The following is a 26,223-nucleotide window of genomic DNA, read 5'->3' as shown; positions in this document are numbered from 1 at the left end:
ATATCAAAAATAGGTTTCACGTGAAAAACCAATGGTGATTCGTGATATCACAAAATTATTTTTTGATATCACAAATTCGAATTTGTGATATCACGAAATAAATTTGTGATATCACTAATTTGAATTTGTGATATCAACAATTCTTATTTGTGATATCACAAATGCGAATTTCTGATATCACAAATTCTATTTTGTGATATCACGAATTGAATTATTGATATCACAAAATCGAATTTGTGATATCAGTAATTCACAGGGAATTCGAGCGTTAGTTTTGCGCTGAAATTCAACTGTGAATTCGAGCGTTAGTTGAGCGCAGAAATACAAAGTGAATTCGAGCGTTAGTTTTGCGCTGAAAATCAACTGTGAATTCGAGCGTTAGTTGAGCGCAGAAACACAAAGTGAATTCGAGCGTTAGTTTTGCGTTGAAATTCAACTGTGAATTCGAGCGTTAGTTGAGCGCAGAAATACACAGGGATTTCGAGCGTTAGTTCAGTGCAGTAAATCCCTGTGAATTCGAGCGTTAGTTGAGCGCAGAAATACAAAGTGAATTCGAGCGTTAGTTTTGCGCTGAAATTCACCTGTTAATTCGAGCGTTAGTTGAGCGCTGAAATACACAGGGAGTTCGAGCGTCAGTTCAGTGCAGAAAATCGCTGTGAATTCGAGCATTCGTTTAGCGCAGAAATACAAAGGGAATTCGATAGTTAGTTTTGCTCTGGAATTCAACTGTGAATTCGAGCGGGTTTTTTTTTTTCTTTTTTAGCGCAGAATACACAGGGAATTGGAACATTACCTTCAGATGGAAGGTATATTATACTGCTAACTTTTTTTTAGAACAATGTTCAAAATACAAACTATACATGAGAGATTTACACATCCATCATTCCCTAAATGATCATCAAGGTATATTCGCTGAATTATTGATACAAATCAATTATTGTTTTGCAACATGTTATCATGAATTCAATGATACTATGTTCACTTAGGGCCTACATTTAATTCATCGTTTTGGTCCTCAAATTGTCATTACTACATTATTGTTAATCATTATACATCCCCCCCCCCCATTTTTCATGTGGTAATCCCCTTTATATACAGTAAGACTCTTCCACTAAATCGATGATAATTATGTGTGGTTGTATGTGTATGTGTGTTATAAAAGCATACCATGTGTTTGTATAGCGGAGGACCGACCGAGGGCAATCACCCCTCTGGTCTGTGTATGTCAGCAGCGGAGAATAAGATAGAGAGACTGTGAGTCATGCAGGGTGCGAGAGGGAGTCGTAAACTTGTCAAATGTCCACCACTGGTGTCGGCTGGTGGTCACATAAAGCAACGTGTTTCTCCTAAAGACATTTTCTCACTCCTCAAAATCAGTCCTCCAGAACAAAGGGGTGTATCCATTAAGACCAATAGTGTTGGGTGTACAGTTTGCCTGCCCCACTATGTTTATGATTTTGTAAAATAATTTAAAGTGTAATTATATAGGCAAGTTTATTCAAGAACCAAAACCGGGGAGAACAAAACTGGAATGCACAAGCCCAAAAGTCTTCAGACCAGATCAAGAAGAGTGAAGATATCCAAATCTTATGAGGATTTTATGCAGCAGTATGCATGGCAAACAAACAGTTAGAATTTGTAGTAAGAAAAAAGCAGTGGTACGAAGGACTTCAATTTTGTTAATCTGCGCAATGAGAAATCTCTCTTATTAACCTGCTCGGAGGAGTAACAGGGGGAGGTCGGGAGAGAGTATCTTTCACATGACAGAGTAAAGAGAAACGCAAACAAAAGTTGTAAGTCAACCAGTCTCTGCCAAATCAGTGGCGAGAAATGGAGAAAAATAAGAATATAATAATGACTTTGAAGTAATTGACAACATATCAATAATGGCATTTTAGATATGTTGCTAAACGATTTATTTTCATCGATTCTTTTAAAACCAATTCCTAATCACTTTAAATGAAGACGAGTTGCCAAAACTCTTCATTTAGGGTTTTTTGTAACTATCGTTATATACTATGTAAAGATAACACCTGAAATTCCATAGGAATATCTGCGCTAAACTAATGCTCGAATTCACAGTGTATTTCTGCGCTCAACTAACGCTAGAATTCACAGTTGAATTTCAGCGCAAAACTAATGCTCGAATTCCTTGTGTATTTCTGCGCTCAACTAACGCTCGAATTCACAGTTGGATTTCAGCGCAATTTAACTAATGCTCGAATTCGCTGTGTATTTCTGCGCTCAACTAACGCTCGAATTCACAGTTGAATTTCAGCGCAAAACTAATGCTCGAATTCCTTGTGTATTTCTGCGCTCAACTAACGCTCGAATTCACAGTTGGATTTCAGCGCAATTTAACTAATGCTCGAATTCGCTGTGTATTTCTGCGCTCAACTAACGCTCGAATTCACAGTTGAATTTCAGCGCAAAACTAATGCTCGAATTCGCTGTGTGTTTCTGCGCTCAACTAACGCTCGAATTCACAGCTGAATTTCAGCGCAAAACTAATGCTCGAATTCCCTGTGTATTTCTGCGCTCAACTAACGCTCGAATTCACAGTTGAATTTCAGCGCAAAACTAATGCTCGAATTCACTTTGTATTTCTGCGCTCAACTAACGCTCAAATTCAAGTTGGTTTTCTGCACTGAACTAAAGCTCGAATTCCCTGTGTATTTCTGCCCTCAACTAACGCTAGAATTTACGGTTGAATTTCAGCGCAAAACTAATGCTCGAAATCAGATTATTTCTTTGCCAAAGATATGTGCTGAAATTCCATGTAAATTAATGATATCACAAATTGGAATTAGTGATATCACAAAATGTATTTCTTGATATCAAGAATGTGAATTCGTGATATCTCGAATTGAATTCGTGATATCACGAATTGAATTTGTGATATCACTAATTCGATTTCGTGATATCAAAAATTGGTTTTACGTGATAAACCAATGGGTATTTGTGATATCAAAAATTGAATTTGTGATATCAGAAATTCGAATTTTTGATATCACGAAAGGGAATTCGTGATATCAGAAAATCTTTTTTAAAAGTAATATGGCTTGCCATACGCACGAGGCGCGAGATAAGCCACTGGTCTATTCAACAAGGCGCGTAGCGCCGCGTTGAATAGACCAGTGGCGAATCTCGCGCCGAGTGCCGTATTACGTGCCCTAATGCACGAACAAAATCATAAATTATTCGTTTTATACAACACCTTGTCCACAATCACAGTACTGAATTAGTGACCGCCAACTCAGGAAGGCCCAAAAATAAATGTAACAATTAGGCCGAGAATTGTAAACCACCCTGTGTACTGCTTTCAAACACTCGTCATGATTCGACCACACAGTCACAGGAGTCACAAACTCCGCAGGGTCTATACCCATTCTACGCTAACGTTAGATCGAGTTAGGCCTAACTGTTAGGCCGATCTGAGATGTCGATAGATCTAGTAGTAGGTCTAGACTTTGTCTATTTCCGAAAATGATTTTGTATAAAAACACAGAAAAATAATCAAATTACGGTTTCTCAACTTGAAATGAAGTCTTGATTTTGGGATCACTGTGGTCCACGTAGCAGATCAGAGTCAAAAGTAAAAACACAGCAGTAGGTATCAGAGACTCCAACTCTCCCGTTTTCGACGGGAGATCTCCCGCCGAAGGCCCATTTTTGCACAATCTCCCGTTCTCCCGTTTGAGATTTGATTTCTACCGCCCTGGCTCTGTGTCTCCCGGTGGAAAGGATTTCTTACTCATTTCTATCGTATGTTGAAAAAATAAGCCTAACATAGCACCAGAGAACATCTAGAATCCTAGGAACTTCGCGCTTCGCACACATCAACTTGGAGTCTCCCGTTTGCTAGGGGTTTCGGGCGGGAGAATCTCCAGATCAGAAGGTGCTTGGGGTTGGAGTCTCTGAGGTATAAAGGCCGCAATACAATCATGCAACTAGCTAGGTAAAGTAGCTGCGCGTACACGTTAACGTTGCAGTACTCCGCCGCGCCTGGTCTGTGAGACTTAAGGTGCAATCACACATCGCTGGTTTAGATGGCGGTTCATGGCGGTTCAGCAAATCGCCCTGCTCCGCCAAAGACCGTGTTTGCACCGTACACAAACCGTGGTCATCCGTCACCCATCCGCCATGAACCCCGAGAACCGCGGGGAACCGCGGGGAACCGCCAGAAAAATTAAACATGTTTAATTTTTCGTGGCGGTCTTGGCGGTTTGAAATGGACCGTGTTCACATCGCCGTTCATCGTGTTAAGAACGGCATCCTCCGTGTTTGCACCGCAAGATCCGTGATAATACCGTGTTAATACCGCCATAATTTTCAAGCGAAAAGATGCAATGAACTTAAAAGAGAATAATGGCTCCGGCGACACTTCGTGGCGGAGCAATAAGAAATGGAGATAAAAGCAAAGATGAACCCATAATGCAAGATCGGGCAAATATATTGAATGCTACTGTTTCCTTACTTCTTTAACACATATCAGTAACAAATAAAGTTTAATGTTCAAAAAGTTGTTTGGTATGTTGAATAGTACATCATTTACATTAAAAGGTAAGTTCATAATTTTATCAAAGCTTAACAGCTTTTAAGATGGCCAGCAACGTGCTACACACAGAAGACTTATGTAAATAATTATGTTGGGTTCTGCTTTCGTGATGCCATTTTTGTAAGACTGCATGTTGATACAGATATGTTGAAACTTAAGAGAGTAGAGGGAAAAGCAATGTTGAAACTTGAAAAAAAAACACCATTATTATGTTACATGAACCTGTAAGTAAAGAGGAAACTATGCACATAATACTATATATGTTTCTTTGATAATGTGTAATGTACATAATATGTCTTTTTTATTGACTGTTGTCAAAGATATTATTATTATATCATCATCATTACCATTCTTATAAAGCGCATGATACCTTTGGCAAGGTCTCTATGCGCTTTAGAGGGGGAACAAAAAGATAAACAGGAAAAGGTAATTTCAGAAACAGTAACATGCTGCATAAATCATCATCTACAATCACTATGTTATTATTTTAACAGTTAAGTATTTAAAAACATTTTGGACTTATTGATGGAACTTCATGTTCTATCACTTGGGATGCTGTTCCACAGTTCTGGGGCGGCATAAACCACGTTTGCCATAGTAGTTTGTCGTAATAGATCGAGGGTATCACATACAGATTCCCCTTACGATCTAGGAACTCTCCTAGGCTCATATTTCTCATGAAGCTGTGAAAGATAAGAAGGAGCAATTTTGTGAAAACATGGATAAACAAGCTACAAGATCTTAAATTCAACACGCGAAAATAATCATGTGAAAACTTAATTAAGAAAGAATTTAAAAAGAGTGATGTTGAAACAAGCAAGTACTTGTACATCACTTGATAAATAAACCTACAAATGAACAGGAAACTTTGGAAACTATTTTGGATTCTGCTTTTGAACACGGAGCAAACGCGGATTGACGCGGTAGTAACACGTATCGTTCCGGAAGGTGGAGTAGTCAATACCAAGCCCATGTAGTTGGATGCAATCAGAGCCCTTTCACTTGTCCTCAGTGGGTTTCAACAAGGAGCGTTTTGCTTTGTCAGGTAAACACAATTTTAAAGAAATTATGAAACGTTGTGTCCCCTGTGTTTTACAGATTGATATAAGTGATGCAACAAGCGATTATCTTCAAGTTTCAACGTGACTTTTCTCTTTCTCTTTTCATTTTTAAAATATTCGTATTAACTGTCATTAAAAAGACGTACATATCAAAGCAGAATCCAAAATAGTTTCCAAAGTTTCCTGTTCATTTGTAGGTTTATTTATCAAGTGATGTACAAGTACTTGCTTGTTTCAACATCACTCTTTTTTAATTCTTTCTTAATTAAGTTTTCACATAATTATTTTCGCGTGTTGAATTTAAGATCTTGTAGCTTGTTTATCCATGTTTTCACAAAATTGCTCCTTCTTATCTTTCACAGCTTCATGAGAAATATGAGCCTAGGAGAGTTCCTAGATCGTAAGGGGAATCTGTATGTGATACCCTCGATCTATTACGACAAACTACTATGGCAAACGTGGTTTATGCCGCCCCAGAACTGTGGAAAAGCATCCCAAGTGATAGAACATGAAGTTCCATCAATAAGTCCAAAATGTTTTTAAATACATGTACTTAACTGTTAAAATAGTAAAATAGTGATTGTAGATGATGATTTATGCAGCATGTTACTGTTTCTGAAATTACCTTTTCCTGTTTATCTTTTTGTGCCCCCTCTAAAGCGCATAGAGACCTTGCCAAAGGTATTATGCGCTATATAAGAATGGTAATGATGATGATATAATAATAATATCTTTGACAACAGTCAATAAAAAAGACATATTATGTACATTACACATTATCAAAGAAACATATATAGTATTATGTGCATAGTTTCCTCTTTACTTACAGGTTCATGTAACATAATAATGGTGTTTTTTTTCAAGTTTCAACATTGCTTTTCCCTCTACTCTCTTAAGTTTCAACATATCTGTATCAACATGCAGTCTTACAAAAATGGCATCACGAAAGCAGAACCCAACATAATTATTTACATAAGTCTTTTGTGTGTAGCACGTTGCTGGCCATCTTAAAAGCTGTTAAGCTTTGATAAAATTATGAACTTACCTTTTAATGTAAATGATGTACTATTCAACATACCAAACAACTTTTTGAACATTAAACTTTATTTGTTACTGATATGTGTTAAAGAAGTAAGGAAACAGTAGCATTCAATATATTTGCATTATGGGTTCATCTTTGCTTTTATCTCCATTTCTTATTGCTCCGCCACGAAGTGTCGCCGGAGCCATTATTCTCTTTTAAATTCATTGCATCTTTTCGCTTGAAAATTATGGCGGTATTAACACGGTATTATCACGGATCTTGCGGTGCAAACACGGAGGATGCCGTTCTTAACACGATGAACGGCGATGTGAACACGGTCCATTTCAAACCGCCAAGACCGCCACGAAAAATTAAACATGTTTAATTTTTCTGGCGGTTCCCCGCGGTTCCCCGCGGTTCTCGGGGTTCATGGCGGATGGGTGACGGATGACCACGGTTTGTGTACGGTGCAAACACGGTCTTTGGCGGAGCAGGGCGATTTGCTGAACCGCCATGAACCGCCATCTAAAGCCCCTTTTACACTTTCACGGATTGCTTCACGGATGACCACGGATCGTCATCCGTGGTGTTCCGGCATGCAAAATATCGATTTTCCTCTCAATGCCGGTGTGAATACGATGCCGACTGGATGTCTACACGGACAAGTACGGAGGCTACACGGACAAGTACGGTGCCTACACGGACAGACAAGGAACGAACGCGGACCACAGCGGAAACGATACGGAGCTAACACGGCCATATCAAGGAAGATGCAAGTGGGTCCCTTCGCGGTCTTTACACGGATATCCCTAAAATGTTGAAAGATGACATTTACTTTTGCTTTTGATACTTTATCATTCTAGGGCGACAAGCCTCCAGAGCTAATAACAAGCACATCAGAAAATCTACAGCAGCCCACGTATGCCTCGGCTTGTCGACGTCAGGCAAATCTCTTTATTGCAAACTCTCATTTTGCGGGAACATCATAACATAAACAAAGCAAAACAAAGCAAAACAAAACATGCATACAAAAAACAACTTCAAGGAAATGTGTGTAGGTCACTGAAACTTTATTAACCATTACACGAAGAGAGTATGAGGGGTTGCTGGCTGTACTGATGGAGGGAGATGTGAGCAAATTTAATGGACTTCATGAGCTTGTACTGGCAAAATACACGAATTTTTCATCCCGGATGGAGCAGATGCTAATACGGACGTCCCGATGTCTTCACGGATTGTCCCGGAAAGAGTACGGAGACAACACGGAATAGCCGGTGCCTACAAGGAAGGAATACGGCAGCAACACGAAGTAGACGGTGCCAACAAGGAAGAGTTCATATTGATTTTCATCCGTGATGTCCGGGATGAAAAATTAAGCAAGTTTAATTTTTCTCGCGGACATGACGGGTGATCAAGGATAATGCCGGATGACTTCACGGAGTCAACACGGTCATGCCGGAAACAGTACGGATGACCCCGGATCGACGATCCGTGGTCATCCGTGATGCGATCCGTGAAAGTGTAAAAGGGGCTTAAACCGGCGATGTGTGATTGCACCTTGCAGCGCAGCGCAGCCGGCCAGCACGTACAATGTAGTTTGCTGGCGATTTGCTGCTGTGAGACAGAACGCTGTGAGCGGCCATGCATTAGTAGCCCCCCGCGAAGCCGTGCTATAGTACCTTCGAGCCGTGCAATAGGCCCATGCCAGGGGCCTATTGTATGGCTGTCACTCTCAATGAGTTTGATAGGTATTTTCTATTGAATGTCATGTGACATGTTCTTGGCCAATCACAATTCGACATCATTCTGAGGTGTTGTATAAAGACATGTAGAAAACGCATAAAGTGTTCAGTTAACTTCAGTTCAGTTTTATTCACCTTCATTTCAGCAGTATACAAAAAAAACCACAAATTCAAATGCAAACATCATTGTGTTAACCATATCTACGACTCATAAATTGCTCGAGAGTATCTACAAAAAAGATGCAAGTAAATCTTCTCTTTCCAGAATTATCTTTCTAAAATCAACGCAACCCTGGCAACAGTAAAAAGAACCGAAAGATACCACGCACTCATTCGAACGTTGTATAAAATAATTCCAGGTGAAGTATTGACATTCTGTGAAGATTTACAAGTATTTGAAATGAGAAGATTGTGTAGAGACAAGTACACTTTCGCCTAAGCAAATTTCCTTCAAAGTGACTGGTTCATATACTGATATGAAAGTTTTGTGAAGGCATATAAAATGAATTTAATGATTCAATGGCTGGCTTACACTCAATTTTTTTTTGCTGCAATATGATGAAAATCATTATAATATGATGATAATCATTTCATTCCAAATCTGTTGCGATGATTCAGTTGATTTAGGTCAACTAGGCGTATATTATCCATATAATTATTAACCCTATAAAGGCCAAGATTTTCATTTGCCACTCCTTCACTCTTTAACCGATTTCAACCAAATTTGGTGACTTTTCCTAAAATCTTATTGCAAACATTTTGATACATAATTCAGCTATATTTGATGTTGCTGGTTGCCATGGCAACTATAAACTGACAACCATGTCAGTCAGATTTTGCATCTTTTTTCTGTTCCCATTTTATTTAACAGCATTACAGTGGATGAAATGGGTGTTTCTTGGCTGAAATTTGTTGAAGGAGAAAGATTTGAAGTAATTATGGTCCTAGAAAGTTTTTCTTATTATTTACTTTGTTATTATGTGACAAAGGCATAAAACAATAGATATAATAGAGATAATTGAAAACAACAATACTTTCTAAAGATTATGCCCTTCTATTTGGTGTTATTTTGATTTCCTCACCCAAGTTATGCCTCTGATATCATTAGTTTATCGTATTATCAATTTGCAATCTTGAAATTCCACTATTATGCAAATATGAAATGTCATAACTATTCATGTACCCATCCCAAACATTTCATCTCAGGTCTCATAATGTATCATCATATTGACATGAATAGCGCCCCCATGTGATGACCTTGAGAAATTTCAACCATAACTAATAATAAGATTCCACTTCCTTATCATTTGTGACATATATGAAAATGATGGGTCTATAATAAGACATATATAATGGGGATAAAGAAATTATACAGAAAAATCATGTTTTCAGCATATTTCCTATGTATTTCTTTATATTTTGGAAAATAGCGCCCTCCATGGGTGACCTTGAGAAAATTCAAATGTACGGTCGTGTAGAGTATGAGTTACTCTACCCATGTACCAAATATGACGATGATACATCGAATAATTAAAAAAAAAAAGTTATATAGGGGGCACTTGTGCCCCCTCCCCCCCCCCCCCCCCCCCCCTCCCTTGGGCCTGCTAGGGGTCAAAATAGCTTGGGCTTACTGGGGTTAACTGTATATAGAAAGCTGTATCATTGAGTGATTTGACAGCACAGATATCAATCATTCAGGTACTAGAACGCTACTTCCGGTCGAAGTTCAGTGTCACGTTCTCATCATCCATAGCAGCATTCAACACATCTTCACTGAACTGAGGAAAGAAGCGAGAGAAAGTTTCGATCATCTCTTCACGTGACCGGAAGTACGATTTTTCTACCTGACCCTCCTCGTTCTCTATTAAGAGAGTGGTATTTCTGATTGAAAGGAGTCGCCGATTAGGAAATGTCATACACCATATGTTACAGAGGAGTGGTTCCACAGATATGTCAGTATACAACATCGACATCGCGTCATCGAAATGAGAGACATGTACGGGCATTTTATCATGGATCTCGGCATAGGTGTACCATCCGTCCTTCAAGGTTTTCTTGAAGAAAGCTGCCCCCACCGGGTCGCTTTCCGCGTTGTGCTGGCGTAAGATGAGATCACCTCGACGCACAAACTTGTAGATCAAGAAAGACTCGTGGTACTCGGGAGATTCCTTCTCAAAATCCAGCGGGATCAGCTGGAATGTCGGCCAGCCTCCTGTGCCCACATCCGCCAAGTGCTTACTACCTTCCCCAGATAGGTTGTATACTAAAATAACCACGTGTTCGCCTATTGCCCCAAGGAAGTCACCTGGTACAAGAGTTGCCTGGTAGCCAAGAGCTCTTATCACCATGAAACACCCTACATTACTATGGTAGCAGCGACCACCATATTTTGCCCATATATCGTGCTTGATTTCCAAGAGTGTAGGCCGGTGCCTTTCTTTGTTGGGTGTGGCTATGCTGCGAATTGTTTGATACGGGATGATTTGTTGCCAATAAAGCACAATATCATCTAAGAGCCCTTTTGGATCAGAGGTAATCTTTTCTTCGGGTGACGTCACACCCAGAATGTCGCGTACAAATCGAAATCCTTCCTCTGACGTCATCACAGTTTCGATTGTCACGTCCTTTGTTGATTCACTTGGCTCCCCCTGGAAGATACAATTTTGCGAGAATCATTGAAGGAATATTCAAATATATTCAATGCAGAAAAATTTTCATGAACGTTGTCTTAGTCATTGGAATTGAACAATGCAAGTCTGTTTCATGAACCCAACACCAATACACAATGATGACTTTCAATCCATACGTTTTAGATGAAATATTTCAATAGTTTTCATAATCTTGCAAAATTTTAGACATTTCATACGAAGTCAATGCATATAAATATGCACAATGATTGTTATTGCATTGGATAATAAATTTATTTATTCATTCATTCATTCACTCATTCATTCACTCATTCATATAAACTAGATAAAAAAAGATATTCGAACAATTAGAAAACGATCAAGATTGCTGAAACTGCAGCACCGACAGTGACCAAAGATGGTTCCTGGAAAACCGAAGACTTGTGACATGACGTTTTCAACACCAGGAAGAGTAAGTTATTGCTAATCGTAGGGAGATGGATATTGAATCAACTGAAAAACACCCAAAGTCAAAATAGAAAACGAGAGAAAAAAACGCACGGCCAAGCAGAACCGACAAATAGAACAAAACACAAATGAGAAGACAGCTTTCTGTGATAATAATCAAAATTTTTACAGTACACTCCAGTTATAACGAAATTCCGGTTACAACGAAGTAATACGTCAGGCCGCAACATTATCCGCTCTATGTTTGTTTGTTTGTTTGTTTTTGTCCGGTTTTAACAAAACTTCGATACATTAAAGAAAATTACCGGTCTCGAGAACTTCGGTATAACGGGAATCCAGTGTATTGCTAAAATTCTTCATCTGACCACGCAGACGAAATTCCGATTAAGACATCGCAATTTTGATAGCAGTGACGATGGTGATTTGGAGATGGGGGGAAAACTTAGGGAAAAAAGAAGAACACACGCACACACACACAAACACACACTAAGCGCACGGTCTGCAGCCCATGGGACACACAAAACAGGCCGTTTTATTCGGTATGTTCCCTTTAGCTGGCTCATTTTGTTCTTTAGTTTCTGCTTTTTATTCATGCTTCACTTTTGTCATGGCCGTGTCCTTTAACCGAGTTTCACCGACTTCGTTTATTTACATTGTAACTCTACATAATAAACGAATTCAGTTGGAACGCGCCTTTCCAATGAATAGGCCAATTTTACCTAAGAGACAAATGAATATGAAGATTTCATCTACACAAAGTGACAAATTAAAGGGAGATTGTAGTTTTGGTTGAGATGAGGTTTTTCTGGCCTTTAACTTTTTGCAGGATACATAGAAATCTCTTTGGGAAATGTTAAGGAGGAAACAATTCTAGAAGGAATTTAAATTTCAATAAAGTTGATGAAAATCAGTTTTGGGATGACTGACTTATGTTTATCCAAAATAGTAAAGTAAAATAGACCCATCCAAATACAAGATGAGTGTCCCACCTTTTATTAGGATTGGTGACTTTTGGGTATCTCAGCCATTTCAAAACCAATTTTCATCAAATAAATAAACTTTGAATCATTCCTCTTTTGAAATGTATGCTCTTATACATGTTTCATAAGAGGTCTCTCATTATATATCAAAAAAAGAAAAAAGAAAAAAGAAATACTATCATAAAAACCGTTGAAACCTGAACCCCCATCTCAACCGAAACCATACAATCCCTTTAACAAGTTTACAAACTATTTTCCCTCACTGAAGTGAGAATTTGCTTACCATCTTTCTAAAATGTCCCACGTCCTTGGCGACGGCTTTTCAAATCAATGGCCTTTGTTGAAGTGTCGGGTACCACAGATGTATAGTCGTGCTGTATTGAGGAATGTAACAGAGAGACTGCCGTAAAACATGGTGCGGAACAGCAAAGTGTTTCGAAGCCAATCCTTGTAAAGGGTCATAACATCAAAATACACACAAAAAAGATGAAGCTGGCGTACTATTAAAATATTAATCAAGATGTTTTTCATGGAGACGAACATTAAAATTGTTCGTGTCTCAATTATCTAATGAACACAGGCTTGTTCTGAAAGTTACAAGCCCATTGCATAACCGTACCTGAAACTTCGGGGGGGGGGGGTGGGGGGGGTGGGGTGGGGGGTGGGGGGGGGGAGAATGCAGTCTGTGGGTTGAATCCTAACAGTTTAAACAAAAGAAAATAAGATTTACATCACCTAATGCTTTCCAGTTTGCATTTACATATTCACTTCAGTACAACAGTAGAAGTTTTGTATATTCTGCTTGTGGTATTTCACAAAACAGGCCCCTTTATAGGTGTCACGAGCGAGCGAGTCACAGAAATGTGATTATTTTTCAATAAAACTTATTAATGCTTATTTCAACAAAAAGGATAAATTGAATCATTCGTATCCTATCGATTCATACGATAGTATTGATATTTAATCTGTATTTCTTCTAGAAATGATGACATTCATTTCTTTGACTTTACAGGGGCACTTATTTGTATATTGCATACCCTCCGTAAAGCACATACCTTTTAAAGGACAAGTCCACCTTCATATACATGTGGATTGAGAGAATGCAGCAATATTGGTAGAAAACATCAGTGAAAGTTTGGGGAAAATCGGACAATCCGTTCAAAAGTTATGAATTTTTAAAGTATCTTCGTAGTCACTGCTGGATGAGAAGACTACTATAGTGTATGATGTCATATGCGTACAACCATATAAAGAAAATAAAAAGAGAATTTCACAAAACTTTACTTTTTGAATTAGGTGCAAACTTCTTCGACTTGTTACTGACATATGTTAAGGGTAATATCATTCCCCCTGCCTTCCGAAAGAGAGAAATCAAGTGTTCTTTTGTTATTCAAGAAAAGTGAGAATATGTTGAATTTTCTTTATTCTTTCTTTATATCGTTGTACTCATTTGACATCACAAGCTATAGTGGTCTTCTCATCCAGCTTTGAGTGAGCAGAAACTTCAAAAATTCATAACTTTTGAACGGATTGTCCGATTTTCCTCAAACTCTCAATGATTTGCTCTACTAATATTGCTGCATTCACTCAACCCACATGTGTAGGAAGGTGAACTTGTCCTTTAATATCCCCCAAATAGGCATGCTATAGCATTCATTCTCTCTTACACTGTCACCTGCACACACGACGCACTGTCACTCGCACGCACCTACACTTCTATTGTCTATTATACAACACCTCAGAATGATGTCGAATTGTGATTGGCCAAGAACATGTCACATGACATTCAATAGAAAATACCTATCAAACTCATTGAGAGTGACAGCCATACAATAGGCCCCTGGCATGGGCCTATTGCACGGCTCGAAGGTACTATAGCACGGCTTCGCGGGGGGCTACTAATGCATGGCCGCTCACTAGAGTTCTGTGGCTCACACAAGCAAAGCGCCAGCAAACTACTGTACGTGCTGGCCGGCTGCGCTGCGCTGCCGGTAGGTCTCACAGACCAGGCGCGGCGCGGCGGAGTACTGCAACGTTTAACCCTTTGAGGACGAGTCCCGAGTATACTCGGGCAGGTGTCTATGGGAAATGCGTGTTGAAGCAAAATCAAACCGTCCTCAACGGGTTAACGTGTACGCGCAGCTACTTTACCTAGCTAGTTGCATGTATTGCGGCCCGCCTTTGTACCTACTGCTGTGTTTTTACTTTTGACTCTGATCTGCTACGTGGGACACAGTGATCCCAAAATCAAGACTTCATTTCAAGTTGAGAAACCGTAATTTGATTATTTTTCTGTGTTTTTATACAAAATCATTTTTGGAAATAGAGAAAGTCTAGACCTACTACTAGATCTACCGACATCTCAGATCGGCCTAATTAACAGTCAGGCCTAACTCGATCTAACGTACTTGTAGCGTAGAATGTGTATAGACCCTGCGGAGTTTGTGATTCCTGTGACTGTGTGGTCGAATCATGACCAGTGTTTGAAAGCAGTACACAAGGTGGTTTCCTGAGTTGGCGGTCACTAATTTAGTACTGTGATTGTGGACAAGGTGTTGTATAAAACGAATAATTTATGATTTTGTTCGTGCATTTGGGCACGTAATACCGCACTCGGCGCGAGATTCGCCACTGGTCTATTCAACGCGGCGCTACGCGCTTGTTGAATAGACCAGTGACTTATCTCGCGCCTCGTGCGATATTCGTGCCCTATGCACTCACAACTCATAAATTATTCGTATATTATACAACACCTTAGAATGATGTCGAATTGTGATTGGCCAAGAACATGTCACATGACATTCAATAGAAAATACCTATCAAACTCATTGAGAGTGACAGCCATACAATAGGCCCCTGGCATGGGCCTATTGCACGGCTCGAAGGCAGAGACTCCAACCCAAAGTACCTTCTAATCTGGAGATTCTCCCGCCTGAAACCCCTAGCAAACGGGAGATTCAAAGTTGATGTGTGCAAAGTGCGAAATTCCCAGGGTTCTAGATGCTCTCTGGTGCTATCTAAGGCTTATTTTTTCAACATACGATAGAAATATGTAAGAAATCCTTTCCAACGGGAGACAAAGAGCCAGGGCGGGAGAAATTAAATCTCAAACGGGAGAGCGGGAGATCTTGCAAAAATGGGTTTTCGGCGGGAGATCTCCCGTCGAAAACGGGAGAGTTGGAGTCTCTGCGAAGGTACTATAGCACGGCTTCGCGGGGGGGGGGGGGGGTACTAATGCATGGCCCCTCCGCTCACAGAGTTCTGTGGCTCACAGCAGCAAAGCGCCAGCAAACTACAGTACTTAGTACATTGTACGCGCTGGCCGGCTGCGCTGCGCTGCCGGTAAATCTCACACCTGTACAGACCAGGCGCGGCGGAGTACTGCAACGTTAACGTGTACGCGCAGCTACTTTACCTAGCTAGTTGCATGTATTACGGCCTTTATACCTACTGCTGTGTTTTTACTTTTGACTCTGATCTGCTACGTGGACCACAGTGATCCCAAAATCAAGACTTCATTTCAAGTTGAGAAACCGTAATTTGATTATTTTTCTGTGTTTTTATACACAATCATTTTCGGAAATAGACAAAGTCTAGACCTAAACTAGATCTACCGAGATCTCAGATCGGCCTAACAGTCAGGCCTAACTCGATCTAACGTTAGCGTAGAATGGGTATAGACCCTGCGGAGTTTGTGATTCCTGTGACAGTGTGGTCGAATCATGACGAGTGTTTGAAAGCAGTACACAGGGTGCTTTACAATTCTCGGCCTAATTGTTACATTTATTTTTGGGCCTTCCTGAGTTGGCGGTCACTAATTTAGTACTGTGATTGTGGACAAGGTGTTGTATAAAACGAATAATTTATGATTTTGTTCGTACATTGGGCACGTAATACCGCACTCGGCGCGAGATTCGCCACTGGTCTATTCAACGCGGCGCTACGCGCCTTGTTGAATAGACCAGTGGCTTATCTCGCGCCTCGTGCGATATTCGTGCCCTATGCAATCACAACTCATAAATTATTCGTATATTATACAACACCTCAGAATGATGTCGAATTGTGATTGGCCAAGAACATGTCACATGACATTCAATAGAAAATACCTACCAAACTCATTGAGAGTGACAGCCATACAATAGGCCCCTGGCATGGGCCTATTGCACGGCTCGAAGGTACTATAGCACGGCTTCGTGGGGGGCTACTAATGCATGGCCGCTCACAGAGTTCTGTGGCTCACAGCAGCAAAGCGCCAGCAAACTACATTGTACGTGCTGGCCGGCTGCGCTGCGATGCGCTGCCGGCCGGTAAACAGACCAGTCGCGGCGCGGAGTACTGCAACGTTAACGTGTACGCGCGCGCAGCTACTTTACCTAGCTAGTTGCATGTATTGCAGCCTAGTACCTACTGCTGTGTTTTTAGTTTTGACTCTGATCTGCTACGTGGACCACAGTGATCCCAAAATCAAGACTTCATTTCAACTTGAGAAACCGTAATTTGATTATTTTTCTGTGTTTTTATACAAAATCATTTTCGGAAATAGAGAAAGTCTAGACCTACTACTAGATCTACCGACATCTCAGATTGGCTTAACAGTCAGGCCTAACTCGATCTAACGTTAGCGTACGGAGTTGTGATTCCTGTGACTGTGTGGTCGAATCGTGACGAGTGTTTGAAAGCAGTACACGTGACAGGGTGGTTTACAATTCTCGGCCTAATTGTTACATTTATTTTTGGGCCTTCCTGAGTTAGCGGTCACTAATTAGTACTGTGATTGTGGACAAGGTGTTGTATAAAACGAATAATTTATGATTTTGTTCGTGCATTGGGGCACGTAATACCGCACTCGGCGCGAGATTCGCCACTGGTCTATTCAACGCGGCGCTGCGCGCCTTGTTGAATAGACCAGTGGCTTATCTCGCGCCTCGTGCGATATTCGTGCCCTATGCACTCACAACTCATAAATTATTCGTATACTATACCATGCAGTAGTCAATATTGCTTCTTTTTCTTTCTTTCTTTTAAGCGCCAAGTCACTGTTTTTCTTTTCCGTTTTTTTTCTTTCGCAAAATGTGTTTCGTGAATCAAGATTAAGAGTTTTATGAGTACATCTTCAAGATTATATAATTGGTGTTGTATTATATTTCTATTATATATAGAAAGGGCCTCATCCACGTCAAGCTCTGCTTATGATGACGGTCCCCTGTATTCATTTCTTCTTTGTTCATAGATACAGTATGCCTTAATATGTTATTTTGATTCATATATGTTACTACAGACTGATGTTGTTACGCAAATGATATTTTTTGTATTGATTTGTATTTTAACTCTTTTTTTTTTTGGTTGTTGAATACTCTGTATTACTCTGTTTTCATTTGCAATTGTATTTGGAGAAAGAAAATGCAAAAATAAACCAAACCAAACCAAACCAAACCAATAGTGTCATGTACGGTCACGTTTATGTCACTGAAGTCACACTCCAACAATAAATCGCAAACCATCCTGTAAAATTTGGTATGATTTAATCTCTAAATGCACAGTACAGTATGCCCCCCCCCCAAAAAAAAAAAAACAATTTGAATCGGGTTTCTGTAAAATAGAGCTAAGATGTTACATTTTAAGACCCTGAAGTAGCATTTAGACAGTTTAATCATACTGGGTGTTATCAGTGCGAAAATTTAATTGTAATTTCATGGGGGGACATACTGTACTCCGTATGCTTAGGAACAAACTAGGACATAATATGATGTTATGAGTAAAAGTTGTCGTAAATTCACATCAAATTTATGTGTTTCTGCATAATACTGTTTAATTGTAATTTGACATTTAAGGGTAGCTTCAATATCACAGTAAGGCGTTGAACAACAGTAAACGTTTAAACGCATTAGCCTTATCATGCTTAAGCATCTTGGTCTCGACCTTCTTCAGATCTTACGTGATTGTACGTTTCGTAAAAGTTTGTCGGTGTAGGACAATTTTTTTCAGATAATCATAATAATTAGGTCTTAGAAATGCATGATATCATAAGTCTCTATTATGCAAAAGTAGTAAAACTAAAAATCAAAGAAAAATGTGGAAATTCATAATCAACAATCATCAAAAAGACGGGGTAACAAAATGAAAGGTAGGGCCCTAGCTACACGTATATTACGTACAAAGTGCATAGAAGTCTATTCTTTGATCAATGTAAATGACTTCTGTTTGGAATTTCTAGCAAGTTAATTTGACATCGGACTGTAGCGTTCCTTTGAAAAATGTTATACTTGACAATGTGATACTTACATTATGTCTCTTGTCTCTAAAATCCACTTCGCTGTGAGTGTATAGTTGGTCAAATCGAGTTCTGGGAATAAGACAGGTCAGATGCACCAGACGTACTAGATGCCAACGCTGTACAATCTCTGACAATTTTTGAAATATTAATGTACTCCTCCAGCCTTGTATTATGTCGCTTCCAACCTATCCACAGTCACAACAGTGAAAAATTCAAAATGGAGAATATCTGTTGTTCTTCTATGGACTTTATACCCCAGCGGTAATTCTTGTGAGTTGTTTTTCTGACTTTTGCGATTTTCGGGTCGTTTGTTGCCAAGCATGAATGCTTCATGAGAGCTGTATGAATTCGCTTTTATTGCTTTATCAAGGATCAATGAGAGAGCGGTATTTCATAAAATGTCGTTGTCGGGCGAGACTGGTATGACCTTTTTATCTGTTGGGCAAAATGAACTCATGGAACCCTCTTGCCTAAATGAAAGTTGGATAGCAACGCTGCAGACAAGACGCGTTTAGTGATGGCATGTTGTACGCATATTTCAGCAATAAATATCAACCTCATTACACAGAGCATGAATATTTATACATTCAAGACAAAGATATTTCAGATTTTAAGTTTTCTCCCTTCGTAGCTACAGCTTAACAAGTCCTTAAGCGTGCAATGATATCCTCCGGTCTTGTTTTTCACTTTGTATGTCTGCATTTCATTTTTGCTGTATTTTTTTCTAATATATCGATTTCCCCCCCTCCGAACTAAAATAATGTCTGCATATAATATTCTCCTTTCTTTTTACAAAAGTCTCTTTATAACTCACGCTGTTTCATTGCAAACTATTAATACTACGGGAGCTTTAACAAAACTGCAAACGGGTAAATCCCTCAAACAAAAATCACAGTGAATGTCAAAATCTGACTTTAATAACTGTTAAAACAGTAAAATGGACCTTCCCTCAGAAAAGAGAAATATATACATACGTATACCGAGTATTATACACATAGTATAATATATACATTACATATCCCATTTTACCAGGAAAATCGAGTGATTCCAAAAGAAAGTCACTGAAGATCATTGTAGTTTCGACGTAGACCTTTATCCTGTTTTACCTGGAAAAAAGGGAACAATCTTGGGATATTTTAATACTGTTTCATGGTCCGTTTACCCCAACTTTTCCTATGAAAATAGGTCCGGGGAAAAGGAAAATTCATATTCAACATTCAAGTCATGGGCTGTATAGCTCTTATGTACGGAAACACTACAACAACACTGTGTGTTTCGACTGATTTGGAACATTCCTTTGCCCACCCAAAACCATGATAATTTGTGCTGGAAGTGGGTGTATCGTTTTGTTTTGTTTTGTTTTTTGAGGGGATGGGGTGGGGTTATTCTTTGTTTCCTTTTAACTAAACGCTTGTGTGTTTGTATATATATATAGATATATATAAGCGTATTTGTTCTGCCCTAAAATCAAATGGAATTAATTGATTGAAAATATAGGTCAATATTCCCCGATAAAGAGGTAGGTACAGATATTATCAGTTGGGTTGAGGTTATGGAAATAGTGACATTGTGTTTAGTGCCATTTTATCTCGGCCAGCGTGTTGCTTATTATCCCTTTTCTTTCATGATAGTTTTTGTCAAATGTGTTGAAAGGACATGAAACAGATCATCTGCTGCAAAAACATTACTAAAAGGGAGATACAACTCCTTGCTAAATTAACATTACGGAACCAAACAAAACACAACAGATTTAGCCTTTTCCCATGTTACTTCTGAACGGAATAGACTTGTTTCTATGCTTTATAATATGGTGAAGTTTATTTTATCTATATATGGTATAACAACAAAAAACACACTAACCAAACATTTATTTGAAGTATAGAAAATGCTTCAAACAGTCATTTACCTAGTATATCTGACAGACGAGATAGATTTGTGTTTTCATTTCATTTTATGTCATATATACAGAGTTGCCAACATTGGGATGATGAAATCCAGTAGATTTCGCGGAGGTATGATTTTGCGAGGGAGCGGTGGAATGTTGTCCCACGGCGGGGAGTTTTGTGTAGCACGACACATGATTCAGAAACATTTGATAGTAACTGTCAGTTGTCTAAACTAACAAAACTGTTTGCTGATAGATTAAATGCATACATCTTGTGACAAATTATAAAGTAGTAAAACCTTGGAATGAAAATTTTGCAAACAGAAGGTCAGACTATTATTCTATATGCTCTTCGCAACGCATAGTAAAAACTTATCAAACCTTTGAAATGAAAATAAGAATACTTCAAACAGTCGTTCGTATTGTCACCTTCGCTGGTTCGATAGTTCTACAATGACAAGAGCTCACAACACATGTATGGTTTGAGCAAGAGACGTAGCAGCGTTGAAAATAATTATTCTTTCTTTGTGTCTACAACTCAGCTACTATACTTCTTATATTAGAATTATAAATGCTTTTTCTGAAATATTTTTTATCTAAAACGTCAACATTTCTTTTTCAAAAAAGCGAAAGTGCCAGTCAAGATGACTTCCGATGCATGACATTGTAATTTCTTCCAAATTACATAATCGACCTCATGAGTTTAATCTATCTTTGAATTTTTAAACAAAACATGCAAAACGTTAGAATTTTGTGACTTTTTTGTCTTTTGCCTAATTACAGTGAAACTTATTTTACTCTTACTACTCATTTCAGCTTGTACATAAAATGGATTCAACAAAAAAACTGTCAGTTGTACATGCATGTCATCAAAATTTTAATTGAAACAGCGTAAGCTGTCCTACAAAATATCTCGAGTAACTGTCCTCTTTCTCGTTCTATTGCATTTATAATGTATTATTATTTTATTTCAACATATTTTTTCCAGAATAACAAGATCAGCTGGTGAGTGCTGTTCTACATCAAGGTCTTGTACAATCTCAGTATCATGAATATAAATTCTCCTTAATATAAAAACAACAATCAAATGAAGTTTGAAGGAGCACGACGAACTGTTGAAATCAGTAATAACCGGATGTAGGATATGACAAAACAATGTGATAAAAAAGGTGTATTAAAACAGCAATTAAATAATGGTTTTATGTATACAATCAAACCATTAGCGTACAATGAAATATGAGCTTACAAACTCTTCCAGCGGGAACTTGAATTCATAGTCCCGCAATAATGATAAAAACACAAATATAGATGCCTATGATTCAAGAGTCGACAATGGATAGCATACAGTACATACAGTCATGCCCATTAAAACTCCAACGATAAAACAAAAATAATAACTTGTATACCCATACCACACATTCAAGCACTCCCGCACAAAAGTGCCACGCAAGATAAGCTTAGGTAATACAGTGCATGTGACAAAAATAAAGTAATCATATTACATAATCATACATGGGGCGTTAAAGAAATCAGTAAAGGTATATTCTCATATATAATGCTTTAATAGCTGATAGTGACTATATTCTTTTAAAGACTTGGTAGTGAGTTCTGTACCTTCGCCCTGCAAATCTAAAACAGCTTTTAAAACACTCTGCATTCGGTTCAGGTGGTACCGCATTGAAAGAATTAACCAATAGGTCAGCCCTGTCAAAAATCATCTCAATTGCACATAAGGGGCAAGGCACTGTGATCTTTCTATCAGACTCCTCCCTGATTCTTCACCTCTTGCTCTCTTTCCCTTTATATCTTCTAATTGCTCAGCTGCACAAGTTGTCTTCGTGTGTCCAATACATTTCGCTTTCACTCCGGGCTTGCGAAGAGTTGCGTATTTAGTGTTGCGTCGACCACGCCAAGCTTACGCTAGTACCCTACCCTGCGCCGTCCTACGTAACAGTGGCGTATCTAGGGGGGGGGGGGGGGCAAGGGGGGCACGTGCCCCGGGCGCCACTCCTTGGGGGCGCAAAAAAAAAAAAAAACGAAGAAGAAGAAAAAAGAAAAGAAGAAGAAGAAGAAGAAAAAAAAACTCGCCCGGAAAAGGGGGGGAATGGGGGGGGGGGGGGAGCAGAGAACCAAATCAAACAAGATAAAAACAAAACATGATGATGACGCGGACAAAATGATGTCCAATGTTTATTGTGTTCACACAAGAATTCCATGTTCTGTCAGCTGAATTACAAAAAATTTCGGCTGGCTCGCTGCGTTCGCTCGCCAAAATTTATATAAATAAAGAAGGTAAGACAAAATGTGATGATGACGCGGACAAAATGACAATGTCTATTGTGTTCACTTCATGTCATTTTATATTTAGCTGGCAAAATGTTTCACGGAGTTTCTTTCGTTCTGAAGCGATTGCCAATTGGATCAAAAGAAGGCGCCAACGATTTCGAACATGGGGGGGGGGGGGGAAGGGGGCGCATAAAAAACCAAGCAAGATAAGAACAAAACGTAATGATGAAGTGGAAATATGCAAATTTCGGCTCACTCGCTCGTACAATTTAGAGTATTTTATCTTGATTAGAATTGTAAGATTAAATAAGCAAAAAATGACAAGAATTCAATGTTTTGTAAGCTGACAAGAATTCAATGTTTTGTAAGCTGAAATACAAAAATTTTCGGCTCGCTCGCTGCGCTCGCTCGCCAAAATTTATCAAAAAAAAGGAGAAGAAGATAAGAACAAAACGTGACGATGACGAGCACAAAATGACAATGTCTATTGTGTTCACACATGTCATCTTTATAAAGCAGGAAAAATGTTACACGGAGCAGCGGCTGCAATTTCATTCGTTCTGAAGCGATCGTCGATTGGATCAAGAGAGGACGCCGACGGTTTCGAACATATCAAGGGGGGGGGGGCGCAAAAAAAAAACGAATCAAAAAATATAAGAACAAAACGTGACGATGACGCGCACAAAATGACAACGTCTATTGTGTTCACACATGTCATATGGAGGAAAAATGTTACATGGAGCAGCGGCTGCAATTTCATTCGTTCTGAAGCGATCGCCGACTGGATCAAGAGAGGACGCCAACGGTTTCGAATATATGGGGGGGGGGCGTAAAAAAAACCAAATCAAAAAAGATAAGAACAAAACGTAATGATGACGTGGGAATATACAAATTTCGGCTCACTCGCTCGTACTAATTCAGAGTACTAGTATTACAAGTCCTCAGTTTGTTGGTATAAATCGTTATCTATAAGGTGGTCACTATATCTTGATTAGAATTGTAAGATTTAATAAGCAAAAAAATGACAAGAATTCCATGTTTTGTTAGCTGAAATACCAAAATTTTCGGCTCGCTCGCTGCGCTCGCTCGCCAAAATTTATCAAAAAAGAAAGAAAAAAGAGATAAGAACAAAACGTGATGATGACGTGGAAATATACCAATTTCGGCTAACTCGCGCGTACTAATTTAGAGTACTTTTTAATTTCTTATGCAGTTTGTTGGTAATAATCGTCACCTATAAGGCCGTCACTATATCTTGATTGGAATCGTAAGATTTGATTAGCAAAAAATGACAAGAATTCCATGTTTTGTAAGCTGAAACACCAAAATTTTCGGCTCGCTCGCTGCGCTCGCTCGCCAAAATTTATCAAAATTCATTACATTTAAATCACCGTCAAAAGACCCCTTTCAAGTGCTTAAAAAAACATATCATGTAGACTTGGTTTAAACTGTCCCTACCGGGATGGGGTTGGGGTTAAACACTTTTTCAGAAATTAGGGGGGCAATTTTCGCGCTTGCCCCGGGCGCCGTTTTCCCTAGATACGCCACTGCCTACGTATAAATGCATACGGGTCAAAGGGTTACACGGGTTACGAAAAACAAATATTTTTTGTTTGTTTGTTTGTTTGTTTGTTGTTGCTGCTGTTTTTGTTTTATTAGTTGTTGTTGTTGTTGTTTTTTGCCGCGTACTTTCGGCGGAGAACATGGACGCAGTTTATTCAAGTCTACGCGACACTACGCTATTCGTCGGTGAAAAGATGAACCGACGTATCTGAGAATTTTTTTCAATTTTATCGAAAATGAGATTTTTGCCTTATTCCACTGTTCTCACTTGCATCTATCATCGTAGCAAGTTGTGTACTTCAAATTACAGCCAAAAGCCATGATTTACGCACACGCCGTACATTATTTTGTCACTGCTGTTGTCGCACTGACTGCATGAAGTGACGCATCCGCATGCGTCTGTTCATGAACTAGCGCGTATTTTGCATGTGCGTGAATGAACCGACGCATCGCATAGGATCGCACGTTGTAACTTCGGGGTGAAACGCCGGTCCTCTGCTCTTCATCGAATCCTCAGTGAATGGATGAAGTGGCGTATTGTCAGTGATCAAGATGACAAACAGGTAAAGAAGAATACATTTCTGTTAAAATTCACCTATGAGGTGTATATCACAGCCTATTTCACATTCACATTTGTTTTTGGAGGCCTATGTCGTGGAAATATAACTAAGTTAGTAATTTTCATAGTTTTATGTAACTTAGTTGCCGTCTCAATTATTGTAGTCCCATTCATTAGTAACCGTGTAAGAACAATCAGCAAGAGTTTAATTCTTTGTGTTCATGGTAGCCTTTATCTAAAAGATTCTGTATCCGAACACCTCTCACTAAAAACTTATTTTCGCTTCAGAATTCCCTAAAACTCCCCTATTAATTGCGTTAGAGAAATTTCCGTTCATGTAGATATCTACAAAAGACACATACAATTATTTTAATTGTACTTTCTATTTGTATCAATGTAGGATATATAGGCGTCTACTCTAGATATCAAAACACTGTCCAGCCTAGCCTAGGCTAGTTGTAGTAGCAGTAGTTCTACTAGGTTGGTAGGAGCCTAGTACTTGTACTACGCCTATGTCATGGCTATATGTTGTTTTTTGGGTTTTTTTTTTTCCTCCAAGTCCAAGCCAAAAAAAAAGGACAAAAATCCACTCATATTAATCAGATTTTAGAACTGAAATGGCTCTTCTTGGGACCTTGCCTCAACAAGCAATACAAAGAAATGCTGTTCGCTGTCACGTGGAAATCTGATGGAGGCATTTGAAAACGTGCAAAGTCTATGGTAGAGTGATTTTTGTGAAGCTGATATCTGGTGTGTGCATTACTATACTAACAAGAGAGGGAGAGAGAGAGAACAGTGCGTGTAAAAGAAATGTATCTCTAGTCATGGTGAGTGGTTATTGCAAAAAACCACTCACCATGACTAGAGATTGTTCAGATTCTAGAGTTATCAAGTTGTATGAAAAGATAGATGGTCTGGTTGGACCTTAAAATCAATCAGGGTATTGTCATTTAACTTGTTTGCGTTCAAGATCATACATTTTTTTAAATACAGAGGTCCATTTGAATAAGAAATATGTAGATTACAACTTCAGTGTCATTGCAGTTCATACAGTCAAATAATTTATGTAGGAAGCAAATATCAACAATCAGAATTTGATTTAGTAATGGGTTTTATCTTAATGATGATGTTAGGTATTTATCTTTAGATATCTTGAGCTGTTCTAGTGTCAGTATACTTACATAAATGGATATAGA

At 38.9% G+C, this 26,223-nt stretch overlaps 1 protein-coding gene across 1 annotated transcript; it reads right to left on the bottom strand.

Moving 5' to 3' along the window:
* Positions 1–10,094: 10,094 nt before the first annotated feature.
* On the bottom strand, positions 10,095–10,988 carry LOC139742084 (uncharacterized). Its single transcript, XM_071652647.1, has one exon. It carries the CDS (start codon positions 10,986–10,988, stop codon positions 10,095–10,097), a length of 894 nt encoding a protein of 297 aa, XP_071508748.1.
* Between the last annotated feature and the right edge of the window lie 15,235 nt (positions 10,989–26,223).

The sequence above is a fragment of the Diadema antillarum genome, unplaced genomic scaffold (genome assembly GCF_040938485.1).
Source record: "Diadema antillarum isolate AM-2024a unplaced genomic scaffold, OU_Dant_1.0 seq00000979_RagTag, whole genome shotgun sequence".
NCBI classification, from domain to species: domain Eukaryota; kingdom Metazoa; phylum Echinodermata; class Echinoidea; order Diadematoida; family Diadematidae; genus Diadema; species Diadema antillarum.
This window is presented reverse-complemented; position numbering and strand designations above follow the sequence as displayed.

What these genes read in the sequence shown, in the direction of transcription:
- LOC139742084 (XM_071652647.1), bottom strand. Translation starts at nt 10,988, where the DNA reads ATGACGTCAGAGGAAGGATTTCGATTTGTACGCGACATTCTGGGTGTG.